This window comes from Gallus gallus, chromosome 2 (genome assembly GCF_016699485.2).
Source record: "Gallus gallus isolate bGalGal1 chromosome 2, bGalGal1.mat.broiler.GRCg7b, whole genome shotgun sequence".
Taxonomy (NCBI): Eukaryota; Metazoa; Chordata; class Aves; order Galliformes; family Phasianidae; genus Gallus; species Gallus gallus.
Window position 1 is genome coordinate 31,183,090 of NC_052533.1, and position 24,967 is coordinate 31,208,056.

At 41.0% G+C, this 24,967-nt stretch overlaps 1 protein-coding gene across 2 annotated transcripts; it reads right to left on the reverse strand.

Moving 5' to 3' along the window:
• Positions 1 to 829: 829 nt before the first annotated feature.
• TRA2A (transformer 2 alpha homolog) lies at positions 830 to 24,555 on the reverse strand. 2 transcript variants are annotated; one of them, NM_001006360.2, is made up of 8 exons: positions 24,309 to 24,555; positions 15,561 to 15,694; positions 14,515 to 14,686; positions 10,418 to 10,606; positions 3,408 to 3,523; positions 2,787 to 2,894; positions 1,996 to 2,063; positions 830 to 1,799 (listed from the first exon to the last, which is right to left on the reverse strand). In NM_001006360.2, the coding sequence occupies exons 1-8, from the start codon at positions 24,342 to 24,344 to the stop codon at positions 1,789 to 1,791; spliced, it is 834 nt and encodes a 277-aa protein (NP_001006360.2). In that variant the 5' UTR covers positions 24,345 to 24,555; the 3' UTR covers positions 830 to 1,788. The 2 variants fall into 2 exon arrangements, with proteins under 2 accessions (NP_001006360.2, XP_040537675.1); XM_040681741.2 differs by lacking the exon at positions 24,309 to 24,555 and adding an exon at positions 15,973 to 17,781.
• Positions 24,556 to 24,967: the final 412 nt, after the last annotated feature.

Consider the following 24,967-nt stretch of genomic DNA (forward strand, 5'->3'; position numbering starts at 1 on the left):
TGCAAAACTTCTGTATGTGATCAGAGCTGTAGAACTCAAAACTGGCAAGAGGAAGTACTTCCTGTGCTCTTTCAAGGCTCTGCATATACTGCCTTACCCCGGCTGTTTGCTTTCATAAACACCATCAGTAGCTTATATAAATGGCGCTCCTAAATCTATTTAACACCAACCCTAAAGAGAAGCTCTCCTCTGGGAGAACACGGGCTCATTTTACTGAGAGCTTTCAATTGCAATTCAGGGATAAACCGTAACAGATAAATACTGAGCAGCAGCAGTAAGATACAACTCGGTTCTCCTTGCGTGTTCTATCAAGTCTTTTAAAAATGTGGGTGTTTGTTTCTTTTAATTACTTGTAAATAGATCCTGGCACTGACATTCAGCAACAGTTACAATTGCTTCATACGCTTACCCTCTTCAAATTATGACAAATGTTTTTGGTGGCATTCCACGACAATCAGGATGCGATGATTTGTGCTGCGAGAGCTTGGTAGTCCCATTCCTTTTGCGGTGCCAATAGCAGCACTGAGCCAGCCACACGGCGAGTTATTTCAGAGGGCAGAACTTGCCAGAAATCCAAACAAAGTCAACAGTGTTTCCTCTCCTTAAGCCATCTCACCACGATTCCACCAAGTGCCAAAACAGTCAGGAAAAACCTGGGCTACCCACTCTGCTTAGCCATCCCATACCACTGCGTGCCAGTTCTGAAGGAAGGCAAAGCTCCCAAGCAAACTGATAAATGCTGACTTTATTACCCACACAGCAGCATCGTGTCCTGCTGAATCTGTCTACCAAGGCGACGTGAGAAGCAAAACAGACAAGAAAGCACATCTCAGTGGAATTGACTTTTATTGAAAGGAAAGAAAAGTTTACATGTAGTCACAGGTTTTCCATCCATGCTTTCAAAAGGACTGGAAACGAAACTTCATCATTATTGCAATACCAAAAGTCTGGGGTTATGTTTGTTTTTAAGTGAACAGCAAATTATATAACTAATTGCTATGTTCAATAAATAGTTGTTTTCTCCTGCACTTAAGGGGAAATATTTAACCAAGAACAATAAAAAAAAATCCCAGGACTTCTATGGTTTTAACTCCAAATATTTTCCACTGTGTAGCTATCCAGAAATTTATCTATAAAACGCAGCCTTAATTTTCAGTGTACAAGGGTCTGTTTTCCCAGTCAGCCAAATACCCATTTTGTCTCTAGCTCAAATATTCTACACTCAAAGCAACTACCTGACAAAAAAAAAAAAATCCTCTGGTTCATCACTACCTAAATAAATTTGTCTTTACAGTAAAGGCTCAAAGTCGTTACTTGTTTATCAAAGTAAAATGTTTGCCTTTTAACAGAAAGATCAACGAGTTACTTGGAAACGCATGTTTATATCAAAGTATCTGAGTGTGTGCATTACGTATGACATGCAAGCTTTAAAAATATCATTGCTCTCTTTTGATTAGCCAGGAGTCCAATTGTTTTAAAAACAAAATAGGAATGACTTCCAAAATGCATCAACACTTTGGGTTTTCTATTTAACTTTGCTTAAGATGTTATACTACACAAAAACTACAATTACGATATTTAAGAGTATTACATAAGGAGGGATGGAAAACAGGAATACTTCAACGGAAGATATGTATACTCTAAATGAACCCAGGTTTTCTAAAATAGCTGGATGGAGGACAAGGAAGGGAGGGAAAGGAGGGAAAACAGTAGGGAAGCCAGTAGGGAAGCTAAGATCTAAACTTTTTATTTAAAAATCAAGTCCTCAACTGTTCATTCTTCTGATCTTCAGTAGCGCCCTGGAGAGAAAAAAATAAGACAACATCATTACTATGAACTAAGAGCACACACACATACACACACATACACACACACGAGCATTGCAGCACCCGGGTTTTTTTTTTTGCCTTCACATTCAGAACTCTCACCGATCAATTAATACTGTAACAAGTGTCATACCAGCCCCATTCTATTTATTCATTTCTGTTTACTCACTTGGACTGTAGGAACGGGATCTTGATCGTGACCGGTACCTGCTATAGTAAGGCGATGGGGATCGTCTCCTTTAAAGGAAATTAAAACAGAAAACAAACAATCATAATGAAAGAAGCCTCACTCACATTACTTCTACAGAACAGAATCATTTCCTTAGTACTAAAAGACTTGGCCTGCATGAATGACTCCAGCTTGGTTTGGCTGTGGCTTACAGTTATTTAACAGATGCTTTTATATTTCTCTATTTGATGTGTTTAAAAGCTGATGTATCTCTACAGCACATTTAATAAACTCTCACTAGCTCTGTAAACACCTAAGTGCTTTTACAAATGCCTACAATTCTTGTTGTACAACATTCTCTGAAACTAGATAACTTTCAAAATGGTCAGATAGCTGTGAAATGTCAGGCATTAAAAACGCCATCTACAAATAACCCCTTCTTCAGCAGCACTGTTTGTCAGCTGTTCCTGGTTCTATATACAGTATGGAAAAAAAGAGAGTTCCCTTTTATTCCTGTCTGCTGCATTTGGAGGGTCTACGTTCTACACCTTCTCCAGATAGCAAAGTTAACCTCTCACACAACTGATTAACATGTAACTACACTACAGAAACAAGGAAGATTACGAGTACTTTAATACTGCATTACAAAACCTACTGTAAGGTGGCTCTAAACAAAGCAAGCATGCAGAAAAAATCACGGTACAAACGTAATAACATCGCTATCATCTATAACTGAGAAACTTGTTTTCTCCCAATTCCACTGTTCTTAGAGAAATATCACAATTATTTACCTATATCTGTAGTCGTATTCTTCGTATCTGTCATATCCTCTGTCATACCCCCTATCATAGTAAGAGTCGCGGCGCCGACCTGCTCCACCACCACCACCTCCTCCACTGCTGTAAGGAAAAAATACAAAGTACTTCAGGTTATATTCTTCATCAAATTAAATCATTCAAAAACCATTTTCAGCGTTGCAAATCAGACACTGAAGACTAAGCCCTTAAACAATCTAACGATTAAACATTTAAACACCTGCCAAACAAATAACCCTTAACACCCCGTCCCACCCCCCACAAAAATGCAAAACACCATCAAGACTTTCAGCCTAGATCTCCAAATGGGCACCCTGGTATTTCAGAAGGCTCAGGGTGCATCAGCTCACTGCGCTGGATGAAACTTTAAAAAAATAACATATTCCTTTTTTTTTTTTGAATAACAATACAAGAAACCTCAGAAGGACTGAAATCTGAATCACAGGAACACACTTTACGTTAATGCCTTCGTGCAAAAAATGTTTAATTCTAAAATGTAAAAATAAATAAGTAGCAGTCTGCAGTACAGTTTCCTCAACCAGTTTCTTCCATTTAAATCAATTTTAATCCCACCACAGGAAATGAGTTTCCCCTTACTGCGTCGGCCTGCCCATGTAGATGCCTGGGGTGGGTGTATGCGCTCTCTTGGTGATGGAGTAATCCACCCGAATCCTCCTGCCATCCAGCTCCATTCCGTTTGCATGCTCCATTGCCTGCGGGAAAGAGAAGGAATGAGGACATGAAACCTTCGACCTCCTATGGAAAGCTAGGCACAAACCACACTGATTTCTGCCAGAGCCTGACCAACGAGCCCCAGGCCGCTTCTACTTAGGCTGCTTACTAGTGCCCCACTGTGGTGGCTCGGCCCCGGCCCCCTTCCCAGCAGCGCTTTCAGGGCTGCAGCGGGGCGCCGAGTGCCGTGGCACGCAATCAATCCCTTTTTAAGAAAGCACAGGACCATCCACTAGCACAATCGCTTCCCTTGTAGTAGACTTTGCCTTCTACCCATCAAAAAGGTAAACAAAGTCCAAACAGCTTTTCCTGAAAACCACATCTTTCCTACCATCGGCTCTGACCCAGAGGGGATGGGCGGATTCAAAGGCTGTGCAAAACAGTGGCTTCCTGTAGGGTGCATATGGCCGGATTACTGCTAGTCGGCTGCCATTTCATGCTCTCCCAGCCTCCTGCCATCTCCCTTACAAGGACCTACTCCAGCTTAGTAAAATGGCGGGTTCAGCCTACATGGATACCTAATTACAACCTTCCTCCCCACTCGCTCTCACAATAGCGGCCGGCCAAAGCGATACGCACGGGGGGCTGCGCCTGAGCAGCCCGCGCCTTCAGAGCGGCTCCCGGCCCGTGCACGCGCTCACTGGGGGCTCTGCCCCGCTCCTTTCATCTCTCAATCAATACAATGGCCTTTCGCAAACTCAAAAGCACGCAAGCAGCTTTTCCAAAGGACCGCGGCGAACTTTCGAGAATTACACATAAGGAACGCCAACTTGAAAAAACAATTAGCAATCTCACAAATAATTAACGTTGGATTTAAGAGTTAGTAAAATTTTCGAAGTACTTTTTTGTTTTCCCACCTTCCGTCTATCGCTGCCCTAAGACCTCCAAAACACTACTTCACCAGGCAGCTTGCTCTGTACGCGTCAGTTCCACGTTTGGGACAGATCTACTCCTGTAAGCTTGAGTTCAACTCAAGATTTTTTTAATATTCTTTAGCTGGGAGACACAAATCACAACCCCAACTCATGGACGTGCTCTGAGCACAGCACTTTCTCCTTTTTTCTAAAACAAAAGAGTCCAACAGCTGTTCAGAAATTAACTTCTTCCCAGTCCCATAACAGCAACCGTACTGAATTAACATCTAATCTGTATGGAGGGGGAAACAAAACTAACACCCACACGATTTCACTTTGTGGCTCCAAACTGGAAAGGACCGAGCTATCACTAGCCCATTTATCTGCGCCTATTGTGCTTTATGAGTTCTGTTTCTATCTGTGCTATATCGCCACCTAGTGAGGGCCCTTCCTACACGGCAACATCACATCCAGGCTAACCGCGAGGCTGAGCCGAAGAGCATCTCACATCTCCACGTATACTACAATGTTTTCTGAACAAAACACGTCCATTAACTTCAGTTTCCTAGTCTTTAATCTTCTAGATCTTGCTGCACAAGGATGAATGAAATCAATCTTACTCGGTACACGCATACTGTGAGTTATCGCAAATCCAAAGCACTGCTGCAAACAGGCTTGTGGAAATGGGGGCTTTATGATTAGAAGCATCTTTCTGCAAGTTTGGCAATACACAATGCATCTTAAAAACAAAGGAACCTTCTGCTTCGTGGCACTTTCACGTCCGATCCCCAACACGCGGGGAGCTGACGGACAGCCACCCCACATCCAGACCATTTGGCACTGGTTTCATTTAACTGAAAGAACAAGCACCTCTTTTAAGAGGAAAGAAAACAGGTCTTGGACATAGGGAGCAGTGCAGAGAATAACGGCAAGACAGCCAACAAGTTACTTTTGATAACAAAATTCGATAGTTCATCTTCAAAGTACTGAGAAAGGTATTACACTTCAGCAGATAAAGACTAGCTGATAGTTCCCGATCCGCAAGGAACCCAGAAGCCCTGGTCCCAATGTCTGATGTCTTACTCAATGCTAAAACTTCCACTGCATTTGCTTTCAACAGCTGTTAGCAATAACTGATAACTATAAAGTTGAAAGTTAGCAAAAATCTGTTAATAGATATATATATATAGGCACGTAAAGCCTTCCAAGTACGTTATCTTCATCCTCAAATTGCAGGAAAGCAACAACACCGATAACACCACTCACATTCAGTCCTTTGCAACTGCAACTTACACATCTTAAGGCTCCGAAGCAAAGCACTCCCTAGCTAATGACTGCTGTGCTTCTACCAGCACTTGTGTTTTAAAACCACTGCAGATGAGTGACACCGCACTATTTGTTTTGTACAGACGGGAATCACAGATGTGACTATTACTGACATTTTCATTTTCTCCTCGAACTAAGAGCACCTTATGATGAAATGTGGATTTTACAATTTTGTTAGAGCAGTGTTTCATTCAGAACCAATCTCTGCTTGCTTCTCCTGCTGGTTCTGTACACACACGAACACTAAGAGTATTTAGATGTCCAAGTGAAAAGACGCTGCACACTTGGGCTAGCAGTGCAAGAAGCATTTTCAAACGCTGTCTACAAGTCAGAACTATATTTTCCAGATCGTCAAATAAAACATGCTGAAGAAAAAAAATCAAATTATGTTGGGATTTAAAGGCATATAATACCCTCTCAGGAGCCTTTAACTGACAAGTCTATTTTTATTCCAGCCTGGGTTTTCTTCCAAATATCTGAGCACTGTTAAGAGACTGGCATAGCTTTTCAAGAGGACAGTAAGCAAGCAAACAGGATTCGCATGAGCATACACTGCTAGCTTTCACTGCAAAATGCAGAAAGACTGACTTCATACACCAGATTATATACCTGCACACACAGGGTCAGAAACGGAATACCACTTGGCAATGACACAAGCAGAAACTCAATCTTAGATTACAGTTTTAAACCTAGAACAATCTACCCTTAACTTAACAACAAAGGTCTTTTGAATTACTACTTGTAAGGTGTTAGTTTGTCAAGATGAGCAGTTCCCAAACCATTGGGTCATGACCTCCATTGGCTACAAACAGGAAACATTACATTTAACAGATTTCAACTCATTCGATGTATATCACAGTGTGGCATTTTGCAAATGCACAAGCGCTTACAAATAGTAGATTGAATGTATTTAGAAAGTCAAACACGAACAATTTATGTTAGCTCATTTTAAAATAAATCTATTTTGCAGAACTAAAAATCTTTTTTTTTTTTTAAACCCCCAAATCCTGCCTACGTTGTACTTAACATCAACAGCAAGAAGATCATCTCTACTGAATCGCAGGTGAAACATGGGATGAACAGACATCATGGCTGTTTGTTTGTTTTTCAATGTAATCAAAATACGGGCAATTACCTTCCCCCCCCCCCCCCCCCCCCCCCCCGATTTCTGAGCTTTAACACCTATTGATTACATGGATGCTTTTTAAAGCATACCTTAGGGCTGTAGAGTAAAGAGAAACAAGATTTTAGACAATCAGAGTGAGTAACTGGGTACACTTCCCTAACCATTACCAATTTCACGGCACTGCGTGGTCTCCAGAAGCCTGTAACTCAATCCCAAACATCAGAAACGTTCTCATGTTCTTGTCTGGTTTATCAAGAGTCCTTTTGATGCCGAAAACATCACTTAAGGCAGTGGGAGAAGTTTTGGTCAATGACAACTAAATTGCTCTGCCTGCACCACAGAATGTCTTGCATAAATGAAGAAAGAAACACACAAAGACCTGGAAATATTACAGTCTTAGGCAACAGATTATGTCAGCAGTTCAGTTGGTCTGTGTCAGGTTTGTCTTAATTGTCAATATACACTACTACAGAAAAGCATCCTGAAATATAGTCAGAACTGTAAATAGCATGTAAGTAGCATGAGAAACTGAAAATTTCATATTGCCAACAGCTGTTGTAGTTAATGCTTCACAGATGAGTTCTCTGCACAGACAGTGCATTCACAGTAGCCTCAGTTTTAACAACTACTAGTTTATTGTACAAGTTACTGAAAAGCTGGAATAAAATCCCTGGTAAATGCAGAATCACCTCCCTACAGCACCAAGCCTTTTACTTGTGATCCTCTTTATTAACACCAAGATAATCAATCTGCCTCAAAGGTGGTTGGTTTTTTTTCCCATTCTAGTACACAGTTTGCAACACAGTGCGTATTTCCTCTCTAAGAGGAAGAAACAAAAATCCTAAACTACTAACGTGATGGACAGGTGGGTAACTTAGCTAAAACATTACAAAACAGCCAGTTCAGTGCTAGTGTTGCAAAACAAAGTACGCCAATCTTCAGAAAGATTCTGTCTTCAACAGAAGCTTACAAGTCCGGCTCTTCGCACAGCGATGCTGTACTCCTCATGTGTGGTTCTGAAGACTTAGAAGAAGGATGGTAACATAAGACACGATCTTGCAACACGCAGGGCTAAAAACAGTACCAAATACCACTTCTTTAACTTTCAAGAAACCAAAATGTAACTTCTTAAAAAAAAAAAAACAACAAGTCACAGTAACATTTTAACCAGCTCAATATCTGGTATGATTTAAGGAAGGTTACTAGTGACAACAAAGATCCCAACAGGACTTCAGCTGCAAGAGAACCCCCACAATACTGCAGCTGACCAAATTACAAAGTTTAAAGACGACTATTCTCAACTCCTTTGGTCTCTAATCTGAATATCAACAGTGTTTCAAAGCATGCCAGCTAAGAGGCTTTCTTCAGCAGCCCTCTCAGAAGGGTAAAAGTACAGATGATGTGAAATCTTAGGTGATTGTCCCCTCTTCCCAGGGTTCTTCCACACCTATTTAATCCATCTACGGCTGCTTAAAGAAGACTGAAATTCAACTCCACTTCTTACCTAGAGTTTTACATTGCCTTTACTCAGAGGCTTGGTTTATTTTATTGTTTCTTTAGAGAGGAAATGTATTTACCTGAAACAGAAGCAGCTCAAGTAACACTACTTTTAGCAAACCCAGCTTTTCAGATCTGACCCATCTCCCCCAAGGATTTCTATCACTCCTCTTAGTTCTCCTCCAGGGCCTGTCAGTTTCACGCCTATAGCTCTATCCTCTTTTCCTACTTACTGCCACTTCAAATCTGTCTTCATGGTCTGTGAAGTCAAATAAAGCCATTTTTTCTCCCCAGTGAGCTGATGTGGGGAGGAGGAGGGAAGAAAAACCTCCCACCACTTGGAACTCACAAAACTGAAATAATACAGCAAAGCAGAGATGGGAAAATTTTGTTTACATTCCCAGTTCCTTTAGTTCCTACTTACAGTGCTCATCTTTATTAGTGCATTTTTGTTTCTGCATGTAATATCCCATTTTTTTCCTTTGCATTCCAATTTTGTAGTTTCTGCCAAAGCAGCTTCATACTAAACAAATTACTTCATGGTATTTACACGGAACATTTTAAAAAATGCATGGTGTCATGCATGACCACTGCCAGTGACAACTAGAAATAAAGTACTTCTAAAGACATGAAATTTTACAACAGACAAAACAAGCACATGAATGCTACAAAACAGCGTGCAAGTGTTTTAGATACTGGCTGCGCTACAGAACAGTCACAGCTTCAGAATCCCACCAGGCTGCAAAGAAACACGAGGCTAAGTGACAATCAAGGAGACCACTAAGTATGAATAGACAGCAATCCATGCCATTAACTCCTTTCTCAACCTGTCAAGGTGATACTGGGAAAACAAAGGGAAGCTGAAGGAAGCTTCCAGCTCTTTTTACTTGCTACTCTCCTATAACCTGCAACAATCACACATATACAACCTCTATTCTTGTCATAAACTGGTTCTCTGCAAGTCGTTTCATCATCTTCTACATCTGCTTGCTCTATCATAATTGCTTGTAGGAACATAGCAGAAACAAGTTAACGTTCAAAACTGCATCTAGCCCAACTAAGTCATTCATGACTTTTTTTTTTCCATTGAAGTAACACCAAGTCCCATCAGCAGTTTTCATTTTTAAGTTACTGACAGTAGGTCCACAGCTGTCACCCTCCCATTCTGCAGTGCTAAGTGAGAGAAGTCATACCCAAGTATCATGAATACACTTTTACCTAGTGCAAACAGAATCAAACAGCATATCTGAAACGTCTGCCCGTGCCTATTTATCCACAACCATGTTTTAAGTCTGCCCATAAGAAAGGAAGAGACATTCCCATGAGGAAGGCATAACATTCAAGTGAGCAACTGCACTGTTACTAAAAAGAAAAGTGTATGATAAAATACCCTGGCTGATTGAAATACAGGCACTTTTTTATTTTGTCAGAACAAATAGAATACATCTACTTGTTTAACAGCAAATTCATGAAGTCTTATTAAATTAGTAATGCTTGCTGCATCCTCGCATGGGTAAAAAAAATCCTAATGTAGTGAACCATAATACACACTGCTGTTCAGATTCTTTGATTGCTTCCCTACACATCTATTACACTAAAGGACACTTAGTCCAGACACAAACAGCTATTTGTCCAACTAGCCACTAACTCAAGACAAAAAACAGACTCTCAAATGAACACCACACTTTCAAAGAGAACGGTAAAGAAAATATTTAGAATTTTGATACAGAAAATTATTTTGAATAGCTTTCAAACAGTTTGAAAAATCCTGTAGCACTTCTATGTCTGTCTGAAGTTTTACATCTTAAAGTAACAGATTAAGAAATGAAACTGCCACATTTGTTAGTGATTCAATACAAACAACAGCCCAGCCTCAAACTTCACTTGAGCATCTGAACACTGAACTAGTGTTCTTAATCTGTTTAGAAGTTCCACAAGGTTTGAAGAAAGCATTTGAAATGAACCTCAGTGAGAACTTTCTAGTGAACACGCACACAATTTTTTACAAAGATATTTGTGAAGACAATACACAAACAGTACACTCATTTTTAATTAGTGAGCAATGAATTTACCTCTTTAGAATCATCAATTCTCTCAAAATAAACGAAAGCAAATCCTCTTGATCGTCCAGTCCGTTGGTCATAAACAACATTGACACCAGTCAAAGGTCCATAACGAGAAAAGACTTCACGCAAATCTCTCTCAGTGGTGTATAAACTGAGACCAAACACTCCAAGACACGTATTTGGATCTGGATTAGCCTGGTAAGATAAGAGGTTAACATCAATTAAGTTAATAAAAAACAAGTCATACACTTACACATATACATTTCTCAACTTCTTATGAAGAAAGTTAAGTATAGTTCATTACACGTTTTAATACTTCAAGAGTTAACATTCCAATCTTAAGATACTTCCAAAATGTAACTAATTTCCTGATATTTAATTTAGAAATAAACACGGGTAAGTTTCTCAAGTTGTACTGATGGTACAATTCAGAAACATGAAGTATTGCAACTACAGAAAAGATGCAGTGAACAGGAGACTGTTATACTAGTATTCCTCACTTGAATCGTCAACAAGATGCAGACAGGATATTTAAGGGTGCTAAGAGTCATCCTGAACTCCCTCCCATCTTTAACATTCCCACAAGGTCACCAGTGGTGCCGAATGTTGGATGCTGCCCCTACTTTCACACAAACACACTTGAGCTTGTCAGCATGAACAGCTGAAACTTTACCTTGCCTCCTACCAGAACTATGTACTTCCTTCCCACCTCAACACTTCCCCTTCAGATATAGCGAAGGTTAGTATTTAAATTGAAAATATTCTCTCTGTCCCGTGAAACTGGATCAAAATCACCAACTTAACTACATAGAAACAAATACTGGCTCTATGAAACTAATTCAGAAGCACGTGTGCTTGTCTAGAACAAGACTCTAGACTAACGTGATGCGAGAGATTGAACTATTTGTACACTTCAACTAAGGTCAGTCAAATATGGAATTGTACAATCGTTCAAGGTAATGCAATTCATTTTTCTATTAGGTTCAAAGTTTCTCTACAAGCCTTAAGAGCTCATATTAAGCCAATTCCTTTTACAGAGCTACCTTCGTCAATGTAAGTGGAGGTTTTTTTGTTAGCTTTTTTTTTCCCCTTCAGTTAAGTTCCTGGCACTTGCTACGCTGGAATACTTTAAAATAACAGCAACAGGCATAGGGATTTCATTTTTTCCTGCTGAAATACTAATGGGAAGTTAACAGCTGAAATTTCTGTTTCAGTTTCAGATTTTCAGAGCCACTAATGCACAGTAATTTATGCCTCAGAGCTTCCCCTTCACTGACTTGAAGAATGAATTGGCTTCGCTCTTCTTTCACGCTCTTTTATGAACTCTACTCTGTAGTTCTGGATACCAAGATGACAGTTTCTAGATGACAATTTTGAAGTAAAGCCTTCAATTTCAAAACTTCTGTAACAAAGGAAAATGCCACTTTAAAGCACAGGCAGGAAGCAAGCTGAGACTAAAGGCTGAGCAAAAGTACTCCATGGTCCCTAGTGAAACTTAAACTTAAAAAAAGAAATTAAACCAAGATAATGGAACATGCACACAGGTCCCTGGGCTTTAACCTGCAAGATGTAGATTTTGAAATAAAGAGCTTTGGGAGTCAGCATGCAAAACATAAAGACAAACATGCCCATGACCTGTACACTCAAATTTACCCTACAAGGCCCTGCAAGAAAACTCTCAGGGCTTCAACTCCTTTTCTGGAGAATCATAGCATTATCTTGCCAGCTGTCATTGAGATAAGCACATCTTTATATGCAGGAGGTAAAAACAATTGGATAGTATTTTTCCATGTAGAAAATAGGGGCATCATACACAGTTATTTTCACATGGATGTTGAAGAACACTAAAAGCTTTGCTCACTTACTTTCATCTGAGCAGGTTTAACTAGCCCATCGGTTTCTCGTATCAGGAGATCTGCAACCTAGCTTAGCTCCTGCTGCAAGAATCAAGATTTAACTCAACTCTCTTTTAAAAGGATTCTCCCTCACCATAAAAAGAAAAGACTGTGAACAGAGGAAAAAATCGTCACACAAAGTTCAGTAAACAAACCGTATTCCAAGCCACTCCACTCGCTATTAAGAGCAGAGTGTAGGTTCAGCCAAAGAATTCTCATCAGGGAAGAGGTCTGGATGACACATCAGTTAAGTATCTCCTGAGCACTGCTACAGCAAAACAGTCCATCGGACTCTTTATTTTCTTAAACAGGAGCACACTTCCAAATATTTTAAAAACCGACCAAAAAACTCCGCAGCTTGCTGACATAAACTCTCCTCACGCTCTACCAAGAGGCAGGAGAAGGATGAAGAATGTGATTTACCTACACTCCCATCCTACCTTTCCTTATTTTTTAAAGCTATGTTTCAAATTGGTGTAGATTTTTCCCCTTTCAGAGTTTGTGTTCAGGAGTCCACTGTAAAAGAAGTGTCCAAAACACTTGCATATTTGCTTTCTCCATTTGCCAAATTTCAAACTCCAATTTTAGGACATGAACTTCATACAGCTCCTCATTACACTAAATGGCACAACAAAAACTGGCAGTTGGTCATTTTAAAGTTTCAATTAGAGAGGTTTAAATTTCTTTTTTTATTCCCTTTCATTTAAAGCTATTTAATAATTTAGTGGCATTAACATCCACTGAAACACAAGTTCAATGAGACCTCAGTCTTTTAAATCATCGCTTAGACAAGTCCCTACACATGCTACTCCTCAGTACTGCTCTCTTATACATCCCCACTCAAAATTAAACCCAATCACCTTTTCTGAGGCAAGAGAATCAGTCTGTGCAACCTAAGCAACCTTAGTTACAGTTACCTCATTCATCACTAGATGGATTTCAATGGTGGAGGACAAAAAAATACCTTTAATATCAAGTTTTTGTACTGCCTCCACAGACCCAGGTCAGCAGAAGTGGCAAAACTGTCACCAATTTCTCTGGTGTCTTTAAGATCTCTCATTCAGGGAATTCAAATCTGGTTTATTTTGTTTTGGCATTACTAGAACTACTGTTCCAAATAAGTGTGGAATTCATTTTGAAAAGGAGTTTCATGTTTCACAGAGTCACTGAGTCATTTCCAAGAAAAAAAAAAGTATTCAGAGCAAAATATCCTAGTATTTCTAAAAGTAATAAAGTAGACTTGTTTGTCTCTCACCAGGAAATCTGCTACGCCTTTTGAAGTCCAGTTATTCCTTCCAACTTTCCAAGACATTAGATTCATATTTACTACATCATGTTTACACACCGGAAACAACCCACCAACAGCTTAACTACAAATGCTGCTTCAGAGCAGCTTAAGACACTGTGCATTCACTAGCACTGGTATAGCCTTGCCATCTTCCACACATTCGTCTTCTCTCTCACATCAGCATTACCTGGTCCTAGTGAGCTGCTTCACCACAGTAAGCAGAACAAGTTAATAAATACATTCAGAGAAACTACGCTACAACAAAACTGAAAGTATCACAGACCTCACCAAAGAAGAGGACGTGTGCAGCAACATTTGTTTTGATCAGCTTGAAGCAATGTAAAAACAGAAGCTAAAGTGCTGAACAAGGAATGACCTTGGGGGAGATCTCTCAGAATGACATACAAGAAGCATCTTGCATCTTGGTTGGTTTACCTACACTTCCTATCCTGTCCACAGAGAGACTATTTCCCACTTGAATTCTGAGAGGCCTACTGATCCTCTTCACAACTTCTTTTCTAGCTTAAGATTTACACATCAGCTAACAGTGCACAGGTTTAAAGTTAAACCCAATTCATTATTTAGAGGTATAAAATCACAAGCAACCTTCAATATAGTAGACTTTGTTATGAACAAGAACACTTTAGAAGTTTGTTCCATTATTTCTCTAGTCAATCTTGTAGATACTTACAAGCAGTACAGGATTTGACATCTGCCCTGCGTGTTGCTTGCACAAATAGTAAGGGCCCAGTGTGAAGGAAAGATTTTGCTGTTTCCAACCCCTTCTTCTACTCAAAACCCAATTCCCCTATCCTCTACTGACAAGACAGTAAGTCACATTCAGCCTGCAGTTAACTTGGATTATACTAGTGTGTAACCAGCAACCGTTTTGTTAATACTCAGCCTTAAGAATGACATACTCTGCTGCCTGTGTGCCTTCTCCTGTTGGACATTGGAGAATGACTACGGCTCCTTCGACGACGATATTCTGGCGTGTACGATCTGCTTCGAGAACGTCTCCTATGGGAATGAGAATGGGAATGGGATCTGGAGCGAGTGTAACGTCTGTGCGAGTGCCTTCTGGACCTGGATCTTCAACAAAGAAAGTTTTTAGTTAGATCATATGCACACAAGCACACAGAATTGTAAGCCTTACTTCTCCCAGAGAAAAACCTAAAATTCCTTTTCCTGAGGCTCACTACAATTAAAATAGTTGTATCTTAAAATATTTTTCAGCTCAAACATTTAGAGAAAAGAGGCACAACAGTCCTTCTGTACTCTGAGGGAGCTCTCTGTTTTACAGCTCCTTTAGAAGGGAGAGCTACAGAACTCTGCCTGAACAGGTACACAGCGACAGGGAAAAGAAGTGTTCCAAAAATTGATTTAAATCTTAAAACTCACGTAAATCAAGAAGCTATCCATGCCCAACTCTACCTGTAGTTTTCAGATTTTGTTTTAACAAAGACTCAGTGTTTCAGAGAAGAAATGTCAAGAACTGCCCCAAGCAATTAGCCTTCAACATTTCCAATAGTTAGAATACAGAGCTTACCCTTATCTAACACAAACTACTTTTGCTGTGGTTCTCGCTTGAGTCTTCCTTCTTACCTGCACGAAGGGTCCACACACGAGACCCTCTCCGAAAAGACTTTGGGAGAAGAGGACATTAGATTTTAAATAACTGAACTGTAACCTCTTCTCCCTTCTCAGGAATGGTTACATCTATTTATTTTAGCAGTGACTTCTACAGAGCTACTCCTATTCATATTACTTCCTCTTTACATACACACACATTACTACTTACAGAATCTTCCCCCAGCCTTTTCCACCAACATGCAAATGAACACAGCCCTCTTAACACACTCTAAAAGGTTAAAAATTTTTACAAGAGAAGAAGTCTCAGCAATGTAACAAAAGAGCAAACACGAGCAATAATACTGAATCAACTTGAATTACTTCCCAGACATACCTCGATTTTGATCTTGACCTAGAGTGTGATTCAGAATGTTTGGAAGCTCTCGATGGACTGCGAGATCCTGACCTGCTCTCCGATTTTACACGAGCAGGACTCCCAGCTGGAGATTTTGACTGGGAGCGAGACTCCTAACAAAAAGAACAGTATTACAAATGGTATTGGTTGTATAAATGCCTAACTCCTAACATTTAAATACAGTAATTCTATTATATTGATTGCTCCTGAAAAACAAATGGTTAGGGAATACCCTCCAGGACAAATTTCATTTTGCTAGCCCACTGTTAATATTGTATGCTTTCCTCAAATAGATCCCTGCTCGAACCAGATCACCAATTCTCTATTAACTAAGTAATCATGCAAATTCATCTACAACTTGATCATACAGACACTGGAACATAAACCATACATTTACTTAACCTAGGACCCATTCATTCTTCCAGATTCTTTTAATTCTACTTCACTCTTGCTTTCTACTTTTCTTCATTCTTCATTGAGTTTTTCATTTTTCATACTTCGTGTATTCTTCCCCAATTCAAACAATTCATTATAGCCTTAAAAAAACATTCAAGTGCTTCTATCTGACCAATCTTCTGTTCAATTTTTTCCCCCATTCAATTTTATTTTTCTGATCTTTAATACTTTTCATTAGCCTTCTTTTATCTTGATTTATCTTCCACATTCTTGGAAAAAACTCTTCAATTTCTTCACGAACATTAACCTTAATGGAAAAAGAACATTTAGTATATTTAAGCACGTGGGGATTATAAAACTCTGCTGGAGTTCAGATGTTATCTACCAAATTGAAAAGCCAGCAGGTAAAGTGCAAGAAACTACTTTATAAAACAACTTTGTTTAAAAAAGCTTTAAAACTGTATAAGTGTCTATGGTCTAACAATAAGCTTACTGAGTTCTCAGTGTTTACTGTATTTTCAAAGCTACCCTCCTCCCCTTTCAAACTTGTTACTCTTTGTAACATACACAAACGAACTAAAAGACTACTTAGCAAAAATATATTAAAATATTGATACCGGCAACTGATTTTCCCCCCTAAATTAGCGACTATGTTTTCTCAGTATTCAATATCCCAAATTCTACTCCTACACATTATTACTAAGACACTCTCAGTTCAATAGAATGGCCAACAATTTCCAGTCATAATCTATCTATGCACATACTTACTCGCACAGTACATGCACATAGATATACGCAAGACAAAATTTTCTTCCTACTTTCTCTTCCTCATTGTTATCCTGTTTTTCTTGCATACAACTTAATCCACAAAAACAAAAAGACATAATACAGCGCTTCAAAGGAATCCAATGAAATACATAACTTTCTTGTTTTCTTGTATGATAATGCACACGAGAAAAACTAAGAAAACAAGTAAACAAAGAGCAGGTTAGGATTTCCTCACACTTTAGAACGCAGCATTTCTAGGGAGTTCAGCAATAAAAAAGAACTATGGAAATACTACACATATAATCTATATGTATCAATAATATCTATATTATCACAAAAAATTGTGCAGAAAAAAAAAACAGAAAAAAGCGTAAGTTCCCCTCCCACATGTGACATTTCACTCTTATTTTCATCATTTCCCCTCCTGCTTATCCACAGAATGTATTTCTCAATTTATTATTCTATTTAAATTCATATTTGTATTTCCTTTCACAGTCGGCACTCTGAACCCAAGTCCTTTTCCAAAGGGCTCCTTCCTCGCATTTCCAGACAATAAAAATGCACAAAATGGAACTTGAAAGATCCCTTATTAACAAGCATTACAGCTACGCTACCTGTTGCCCTTCACCTCAACGAAAAGGACAAAGGATATATGGAGAACGTCACCTATGGGGATGATAGGCACGTTAAACTTACCAGCAAAGGCTACATTCAAGGCCTGGCTGTGACACGTGAACCGCAGTGTTAGAGGGTACCCTTATTAAGCCAGCTAACTGCTGATCTAGCTACAAGGCTGTCACAGAAATAGGAGGAAGGGTGCACACGTAGATATTACTGAATTTTGATGTTTATATTTTTACATCTAGAATTGACTGTTCACAAAAATATATATACACACACACACACACACATCCTTTCAGGGGCACTAACACGCTTTATAAGTAGCCCTCCTCAATTCTTCCCTTTACACTTAATCCCCAGCAGCAGCTCTCATTTCCTCTGGGAGTTACTTCCACCAGTCCCCCTTCTCCCCCCCAGTAAAAGCGATCAGCAAAACAGAAAAGCATTTAATGCATCACTGTCAAGATTTAAGTTAGAACTTTCAATAAAAAGGCAAAGAAATGAGGATATTATATTGACCACTCTTTTTACATTTGGAAGATCACTTCCTGAACAGTAAGAATGCTAGAAACAACAAAAAGAATGGCAGCAGCAAAAAAAGAAAAAAAGAATCTAATGTCACAGATCTGTTGGGAGGTACCAAAACTCATAAGGACCTGGTAACTCCCATACATGAAAAAAAGTTAGCTTAGCATCCTTATCTATTCACCTGCAGTATCTTCTGACATCACCCGCAGCTTTTTCTAACAGTATCGGTTGTATTATGACAGTGAGTCCGTATGAAGTTGCCGAAAGCAAATATTACATTATTCCACATAGGTCACATTCATTCAGAACTCGTTGCTTAAGCCCTTTAGAGGCTGTATTTGAAAACATATAACTTTAGAAGTGGAGCAACAGAGGTGACAGCAGAAGTCCACATACATTTCAAACTTCCTCAACTTTACTGTAGGTGTAAACTGCAGCTAAAGAGAGATTACCTGTTAGCAGTTGCATATTGTGTCTGGCATTGGCAGGCAATTACATCTCATCTTCTGATGCAACACTGATCACCTAGTTATATCTCCTACAGTGCTCTTCAACAGGAGAGACTAAGAGAATCATAATAAGCTGCAAGAGTTTAAGGACTTAAGGAAGACACTGAAAAAGCACCTAATAAGATTTATATTAGCAAGACTACAGGTAGGGATTAAGAGATTCAGAGCTTCAAGGTGTCACAAAGTGAGAATTTAAAGAACTTTCCTCCTTTGTTTCCCCACAAGGAAATAATCAAGGTATTTCTTAGTCTGTGTCAGACAGATCCAACAGTTCTGCATTAACAATTTATATCCATCCTGCAGTATCAAAAAGAATGCCATGTTTAACACTTTTTCTTATTATGTCATCTTAACAACAGCAAATAAACACCTCTATTATCCAAAGCATTCAAATCCCTTACCATTCTTCAAGCAATTCACATACTCCAATCTTTGCTCCATATTTACCCAGAAATGCATTTAACTACTACTTACAAGAGAATAAGGTACACTTTCTCTCTGCATCAATATTTACTACTCTTTCTGCTCTGAAGATCCTCGGCCACCTGAGGGGCATAGATCAGACTGCATTTTTTTTTCAGTGCAGCTTCTCACCCCACAACGATCTCACAGATGACAGTAGGTATCTTCTGCTTTGTTGTGCAACTGCCCACTCACTGCTCTCACCCTCACAAACTTACAAGGCAGACATTTGCTGTCACCATTTCCAAGTATGTAGATTTGCTGTCACTACAGCCTGTAGGAAAGAGACAGTCAGCTAACTGCCTAATATTCTTCAGATCAAGTTTCCCTTTCAGAAGGAACACATGCGCAACCAACACTTTTCCCCATGGCAAAACAGGAAAAAAAATAATTGTGCTTCCTCAGAACGCCACATTGCAATTCCCTCAGTATACAGTGGGAAATGGGATTAATGATTCATCAAGAAGTGGAACTAGGAGCCAAATACATTGCTGTAGGTGAATGTAATCTGAAGACTGCAGCTTCAGCTACTGATTCTCTGGATGACTACTCCAAAGCCAAAGAGTATTTTCCATTCTTCACACCCTCTTTATTCCAGAAAGACCAATGTGAAACCAAGTGGTATGGACAGGATAAGTCCTTTCCTATCATTACCTAACAATCACATATTCCTAGGCACTGATTAACTCATCGACAACTTCCCAGCAGCCAGCTGAGCAAGATGTCAAAGCACTTCATCCATACTGGTATAACTGCATCAACAGATCCCAGGTACATGTATCTGCCATTTGTCTTCCTCACATCCTTCAACAGAAATGCTGCTTTCAAATAGGATTATTCCTTAAAAAAAAAGTATTCAAAACAGTTCTACAATGAGTAGAACTGCAAAAGTCTTCAAGAAGTATTTTTAGGTTTCCAGCTACCATCAGAGGGTATGACAAAGACAGCAAGATGACAAAAATAGTTCTTTTAAGCCACTCTTCCACCCTCACTGCCTCACGTCTTATCTCACCTCACTTTAGAGTAAGACAGAACAGCTTTATCACAAGGCTATCAAAATTTAAAGTGAAACTAAATAAAAAGAGCTGATGAGGCTTATGCTAGGCTTTCTGTTAACAAAATATGGGAAGTAAAATAGGAAGAAAAAAAATCATGAAGTCACAGAGATTTCAGCTGTACTTCATTCAACCTTAGGAAGTACCAACCGCACGTGAGGGATGGAAGCGGACAGGACACAATTAGCCCAGCAACACCACTGAGCTAGCAAAACAAAAGCTCAGGCTTCACAAAAACCTTGCTAAAAAAACTGCTGCCCAAGTGCCAGAAATAAATGAATTCCAACTTTACAAGGGGACAGAAAAGCACAAGTAGTCAGAAAAGAAACAAATTTAGTATCACCCTACATTCACTGGATGAATCCATCAATTCGGTAGCAAAGCTTTATGAGATGAGACAATTACTTTTTAGCTACTGCTTTGACAGGAGCCTACCAACTTGAAGCTCACACGAGAAGTTAAATAATGTTTGTTTAATGCTATGACCTGACGCTCTATACTCAAACTAATCCCTTCATTAGCTATCTTCTATAAAGGTTTTAATGCGTATGTGTAGGCAATAAACTTTTCTATGAAGCAAAATTAACGTGTGCTGCCCTGTAGACACCTTTAAAAAGTCACCAACATCAGCAAGCGCTACGCATTCATCTATGACACTACTCCAATTAAGACAAAAAACTTCAGCAATTAATTTTTTGCAGATTATCAGTTTATAATTCTGCACCTTCTCACTGAGGGCTGAATATACGCCTGCTCAGGGAAGGGCTCTGTAGGCAGTCTTTTGCCCAAGTACCGACCTAAACTTTAAGCTCCATTAAACAAAAAAGTAATCAACTTGCCTAAGAAGTCTCCTTTCCATGCCTGTCAATAGAAACACCATCACAGCTTTCTCCAAGCTAATGCCGAACTACACAGCATGAGCACAGCCACGCCTGTACCTCAAAACCCACGGTGAGCAGTGTGCCCTCCTTGCTGCTGAGGCAGCAGACTGCCACTACATTATTCTGAATCAAAGAAGTGACTGCAAGCTTGATCAGGTTTAGGTAATTCACATCAGAACATGCATAAACTTTAGTATTTTCTTCATGAAGCTCGTATACAAAAAATACAAGACATTTACTGATTAGCTGGTCTAAAAGCCACTTGCGTACATAGGAACTACATATATACTTCCTTTAGCAGTAATATATACTTCAAGTGCTTTTTTAGAAGATCATTGTGATTTCATAGAGAGGAAGAGGCATCTCATGAGAATCAAGGGCCATCAACCTGGAGTTCTGCCTTCACTGTGATATTGCAAGGGGAGCTTCTGCCCAGCTCTGTTCAGACTGCCAGTCCTTCACTGCTCAGAGAAAGCTTTCAATGAAGTTACATCACAGAATATGCACTGGATGAACGTGTTATTAAACCCTTGTTTCAAGTTGCCTGCTAACAATAGGATGAAAAGCCTCATCTGCCTAACCTGCTCCCAACGAATGAACACTTAACACTGATAACATCCTTTAACCATTCCAAAATTCAAGTCACTGCATATAAACATAACTTAAAATCATTGCCCTCCTCGAAGACCATAAACTTAATTCTAGTACATCCATTACGTTTCCAACTATTCTAGCAATTTCTGTTAAATCGCTATGCTTCTGTGTTTTTTGGGGAGGAAGTGGAAGAGAGCTCTTCTGTTCAACCAGCCACATGCTTAATACTAAACCTGCTGAAGTTGAAGCAAAATGATGCAAAAACAGAGCAGATGTTAATCAGCCTAAGCATCTCTGACTAACATTTGCTTTGGAAAATAGTGGTCACTAAAGAAATGAGTGAGCTCAAGAGTAATAATAATTAAAAAATCCCTACCAATGTCTACAGTGATTTTATCCAATGCTTCAGAAAGGCAGGTTCCTAGACAGCACAAACTATGCAGCCTTGCTGGAAAGTTGCTTCCAAGATCATCCTAAATCTCCTCTACATATTAAATGCTGGCATGATTCTAAAATTTACAAATTAAGAAAAAGTAGAAAATTAAGTCAACTATCAATAATCACATGTGAAACTTACAAGTACAAAGCAAAACAGGAAAGACTTTCTAGCTAATCTTACACTAGGATTTGTTTGAAAGAATCTTTTGCTTACTACTCATTCAATCGGTACCTTCACCTCAGTATCAGACAATCTCTACTTGCAAGAACCAGGCCTCCCTAAACACCACCCTGGTGGGTACTGAGACCCAGTACTGAGGGAGGTGGGGGGAACTCAAAAGGTACTCACATCTCTTTTGTGATAAGTTTGAGGAAAGCGGGCTCTTTACAAACAAACACTCCCCCACCCCCTGACCCCACCCCATTTCTTCTGTTTCCTTCTCCTGCTGAAGACTTAGGCCACACAACCCCCATGCCATGTGCCTGCACATCGCACACTAAAGCACTAGGACCTCCAAGTGCTTAAAAGCTCTGGTCTGACCAGGAACATCAAACTGAACATCAAACCCCTCTTCCCACAAATTTACATGTTTAATTTTACACCTGTAATTATTTTCAGTGTAAATAAAAAAATAAACATTAGGCCACAAGGTTTTCTAAGTATGTTAATAGCATTATCGAAAATGTATTACTGAAATAAAGTGAAAGAACTGCTTAGGAACATTCTCAATTAGAACAAAAAAAATGCTGTGAGGGGATCAATTATCTGCCATTATGTTCAGCTACATTCGAAAAAATGAGACACTCACATGCTGGTGTTTCATAAATTCCACTATGGGGGAGTGAAAAGAATGCAAGTTTTCCAGAGGAAAACTCAATAGGATCAGCAGTTCTTTCCAACAGGTAGATTTTCCACCTCAAAAAAAAAAAATCATAAGCCAACTGAGAAGTAACAGAAAAACTGCTATGTGGGACTCCTCATACTTCACGTACTGTCAAAATGCTGTTTTACTGCTACATTTGGCAGATCGTATGCAGAAATCCTCAGCTCTATTTGTTTCTTCAGCACTAACAAGAGACCCATTAAGGAGCCTAATATAAATATTTCGATCAAAAAGCAAGAGCTGCCGAAATACAAAGAAGGAATTATTAAAAAAAAAAAAACATATAAATCTTGCTGCAGACCAGGAGACTGCAGTAAGAAACCTTAAAAAATGATCAACAAAGAACATATGCTGCTCAGCTTTCTCTGACCTGGCTGGCTTCCCCCTGGGATTAGCTTATTTAACTGGAAAGAGCACAGGTATGTGGCCACCTCTGTGCAGCAATTAACACAAGAACAGATTTTGTTTACCTCACCTGAGGAACCAGCAGCAGTCACTGCACAGCCAGGTAAAACACACCGAGCCTGGGGACTGGGTTTTTTTTTTGGTTGTTTTTGGTTTTTTAAACTAACATCGCAAAAAGATAAGCATATTTCTGTAAAGATCATTATGGGAATAAGACTCTGCTCTTTCAGAACGTTCGTTTCTTCAGGCAACAACCTGATAGAAGCGAAAGGCTGCTACCACTGGTTCATCAGAAAAAGTCACCAAAAGGATGCTCAGGTGTTCTTCTAAAGCAATTCTTAGGGAGCGAACAAAAAAATCTGCAAAATTAAAAAAAGTAAGTAGTGATGGAGCGAGGATAACACACATTTAATTTCTGCTTCAAGCAGCTTCTAACCGCTGCTTATCCTGATCGTCACTAAGAAAAAAAAAAAACGAAACAGAAAATGGAAAGGCCCGGCTATAGGCGTACAGAGAAACCGCAGCAATAGGAGGGCGGGAGGGGAAGAGAAGACATGGGCCTAACACGGTTACAAAACCGCAGCGGCGCGCTGAGATAAAGCCCTCGGCTACGCGGCCGGGGCGCCCGCGCGGCTCCCGAGGCAGGCCGCGCCTCCCGGGGCTCCCCTGCGCGGTCGGACGGTGCTGCCGCGGGCCGCGAGCGGCGCCGCTCACAAAGGGACCGGGCGGGCACGGCGAGGGCCGCACGCGGGGCGATCGGGGGGCGGACGGCCCGGGACGACGGGCAGGGACGGAAATAAGGGAGAAGCGGGGAGAGAGCACGGGGCTCGGCGAGCCCGGGCCGGGGACGGAGGGAGGAGCGGGGCGGCAGCGCCCGCAGCCCGGGCCAGGGGGATGGGACGGAGCCGTGAAGGGAGAAGGAAGAGGGCGAGGGTCGAGGCGGCGGGGCTCAGTCTGTGCCGGGCAGAGCCTCAGCCCGCTGATCCGCGCCAGGTCGTCATAAGAAAAATAAAAGAAAGAAACGAGGACGACAGGGCGAGGGGGGACGCGAGGCGCCCAGGCCCCGTCAGGACCCGGGCTCCCCAAGGAGCCATTTTAGACACAACCGCGCCGCCGCCTCCGCCCGAGCTGCACCGGACGCCCCCGGCCGGCCCTCAGCACGGCCCCGGCAGGGACGGCCACTCACCCTCCCCTCGAAGTTGTTCTCCTCCACGTCGCTCATGTCGGCAAAGTCCTGACCGCGGGGCCGGGCGAACGGGGACGCTAGTCCCGAGCAGCGACCGCACCCACCGCCGCTACCGCTATGGTTACCGCGGTTAATGCTATCCCTACCGCCACCGCCGCCTCCCTCCCGCCAAAGCCTCCCAACCCGTCTCCCGCAGCAGCGCAAAATGGCGCCTCCGCTTCGTCTGCGCCCGACACGGCTCGGGGGTGGGGCCCGGCCCGGCCCGCCCGCCACAAAGGAGGCGCCGCCGGCGGACAACGAGCGGCTGCGACGGGCTGCGAGTGGTGCCGCCGCCGCGCATGCGCGTCCTCATCCTCGTGCCGCCGAGGGCCGAGTCCCGCCCGGCAGCGCGGGAGGTCCGCGCCTCCTCATGCCTGTCGTGTGAGAGTGTGCCGGGCTCGTGGTGCTGTGCGAGGCCTCTCACGGCACGCCCGGTCGGGCTTGGGGTGAAAAACAACTTTATTTTTCATCTCTCGTTAACATCACCCCCCTTACCCTTTTCTATCAAATTTCCCCGAGTTCTGCATCACTGAAAGGGCTTTTAAATGGGAACACAGGGCACCAGTAGCAGTGTTGCATCATAACAAACGGTTACTTCATAAGCAGGGCTGGAAGGTCGC

What these genes read in the sequence shown, in the direction of transcription:
- TRA2A (NM_001006360.2), bottom strand. Translation starts at nt 24,344, where the DNA reads ATGAGCGACGTGGAGGAGAACAACTTCGAGGGGAGG. An exon ending in AGAACAACTTCGAGGGGAGG is followed by an intron (nt 15,695 to 24,308) that starts GTGAGTGGCCGT and finishes TCTTTTTGTTAG; the next exon opens with GAGTCTCGCTCCCAGTCAAA. An exon ending in TACATGGGCAGGCCGACGCA is followed by an intron (nt 2,895 to 3,407) that starts GTAAGGGGAAAC and finishes TTTTCCTTACAG; the next exon opens with CAGTGGAGGAGGTGGTGGTG.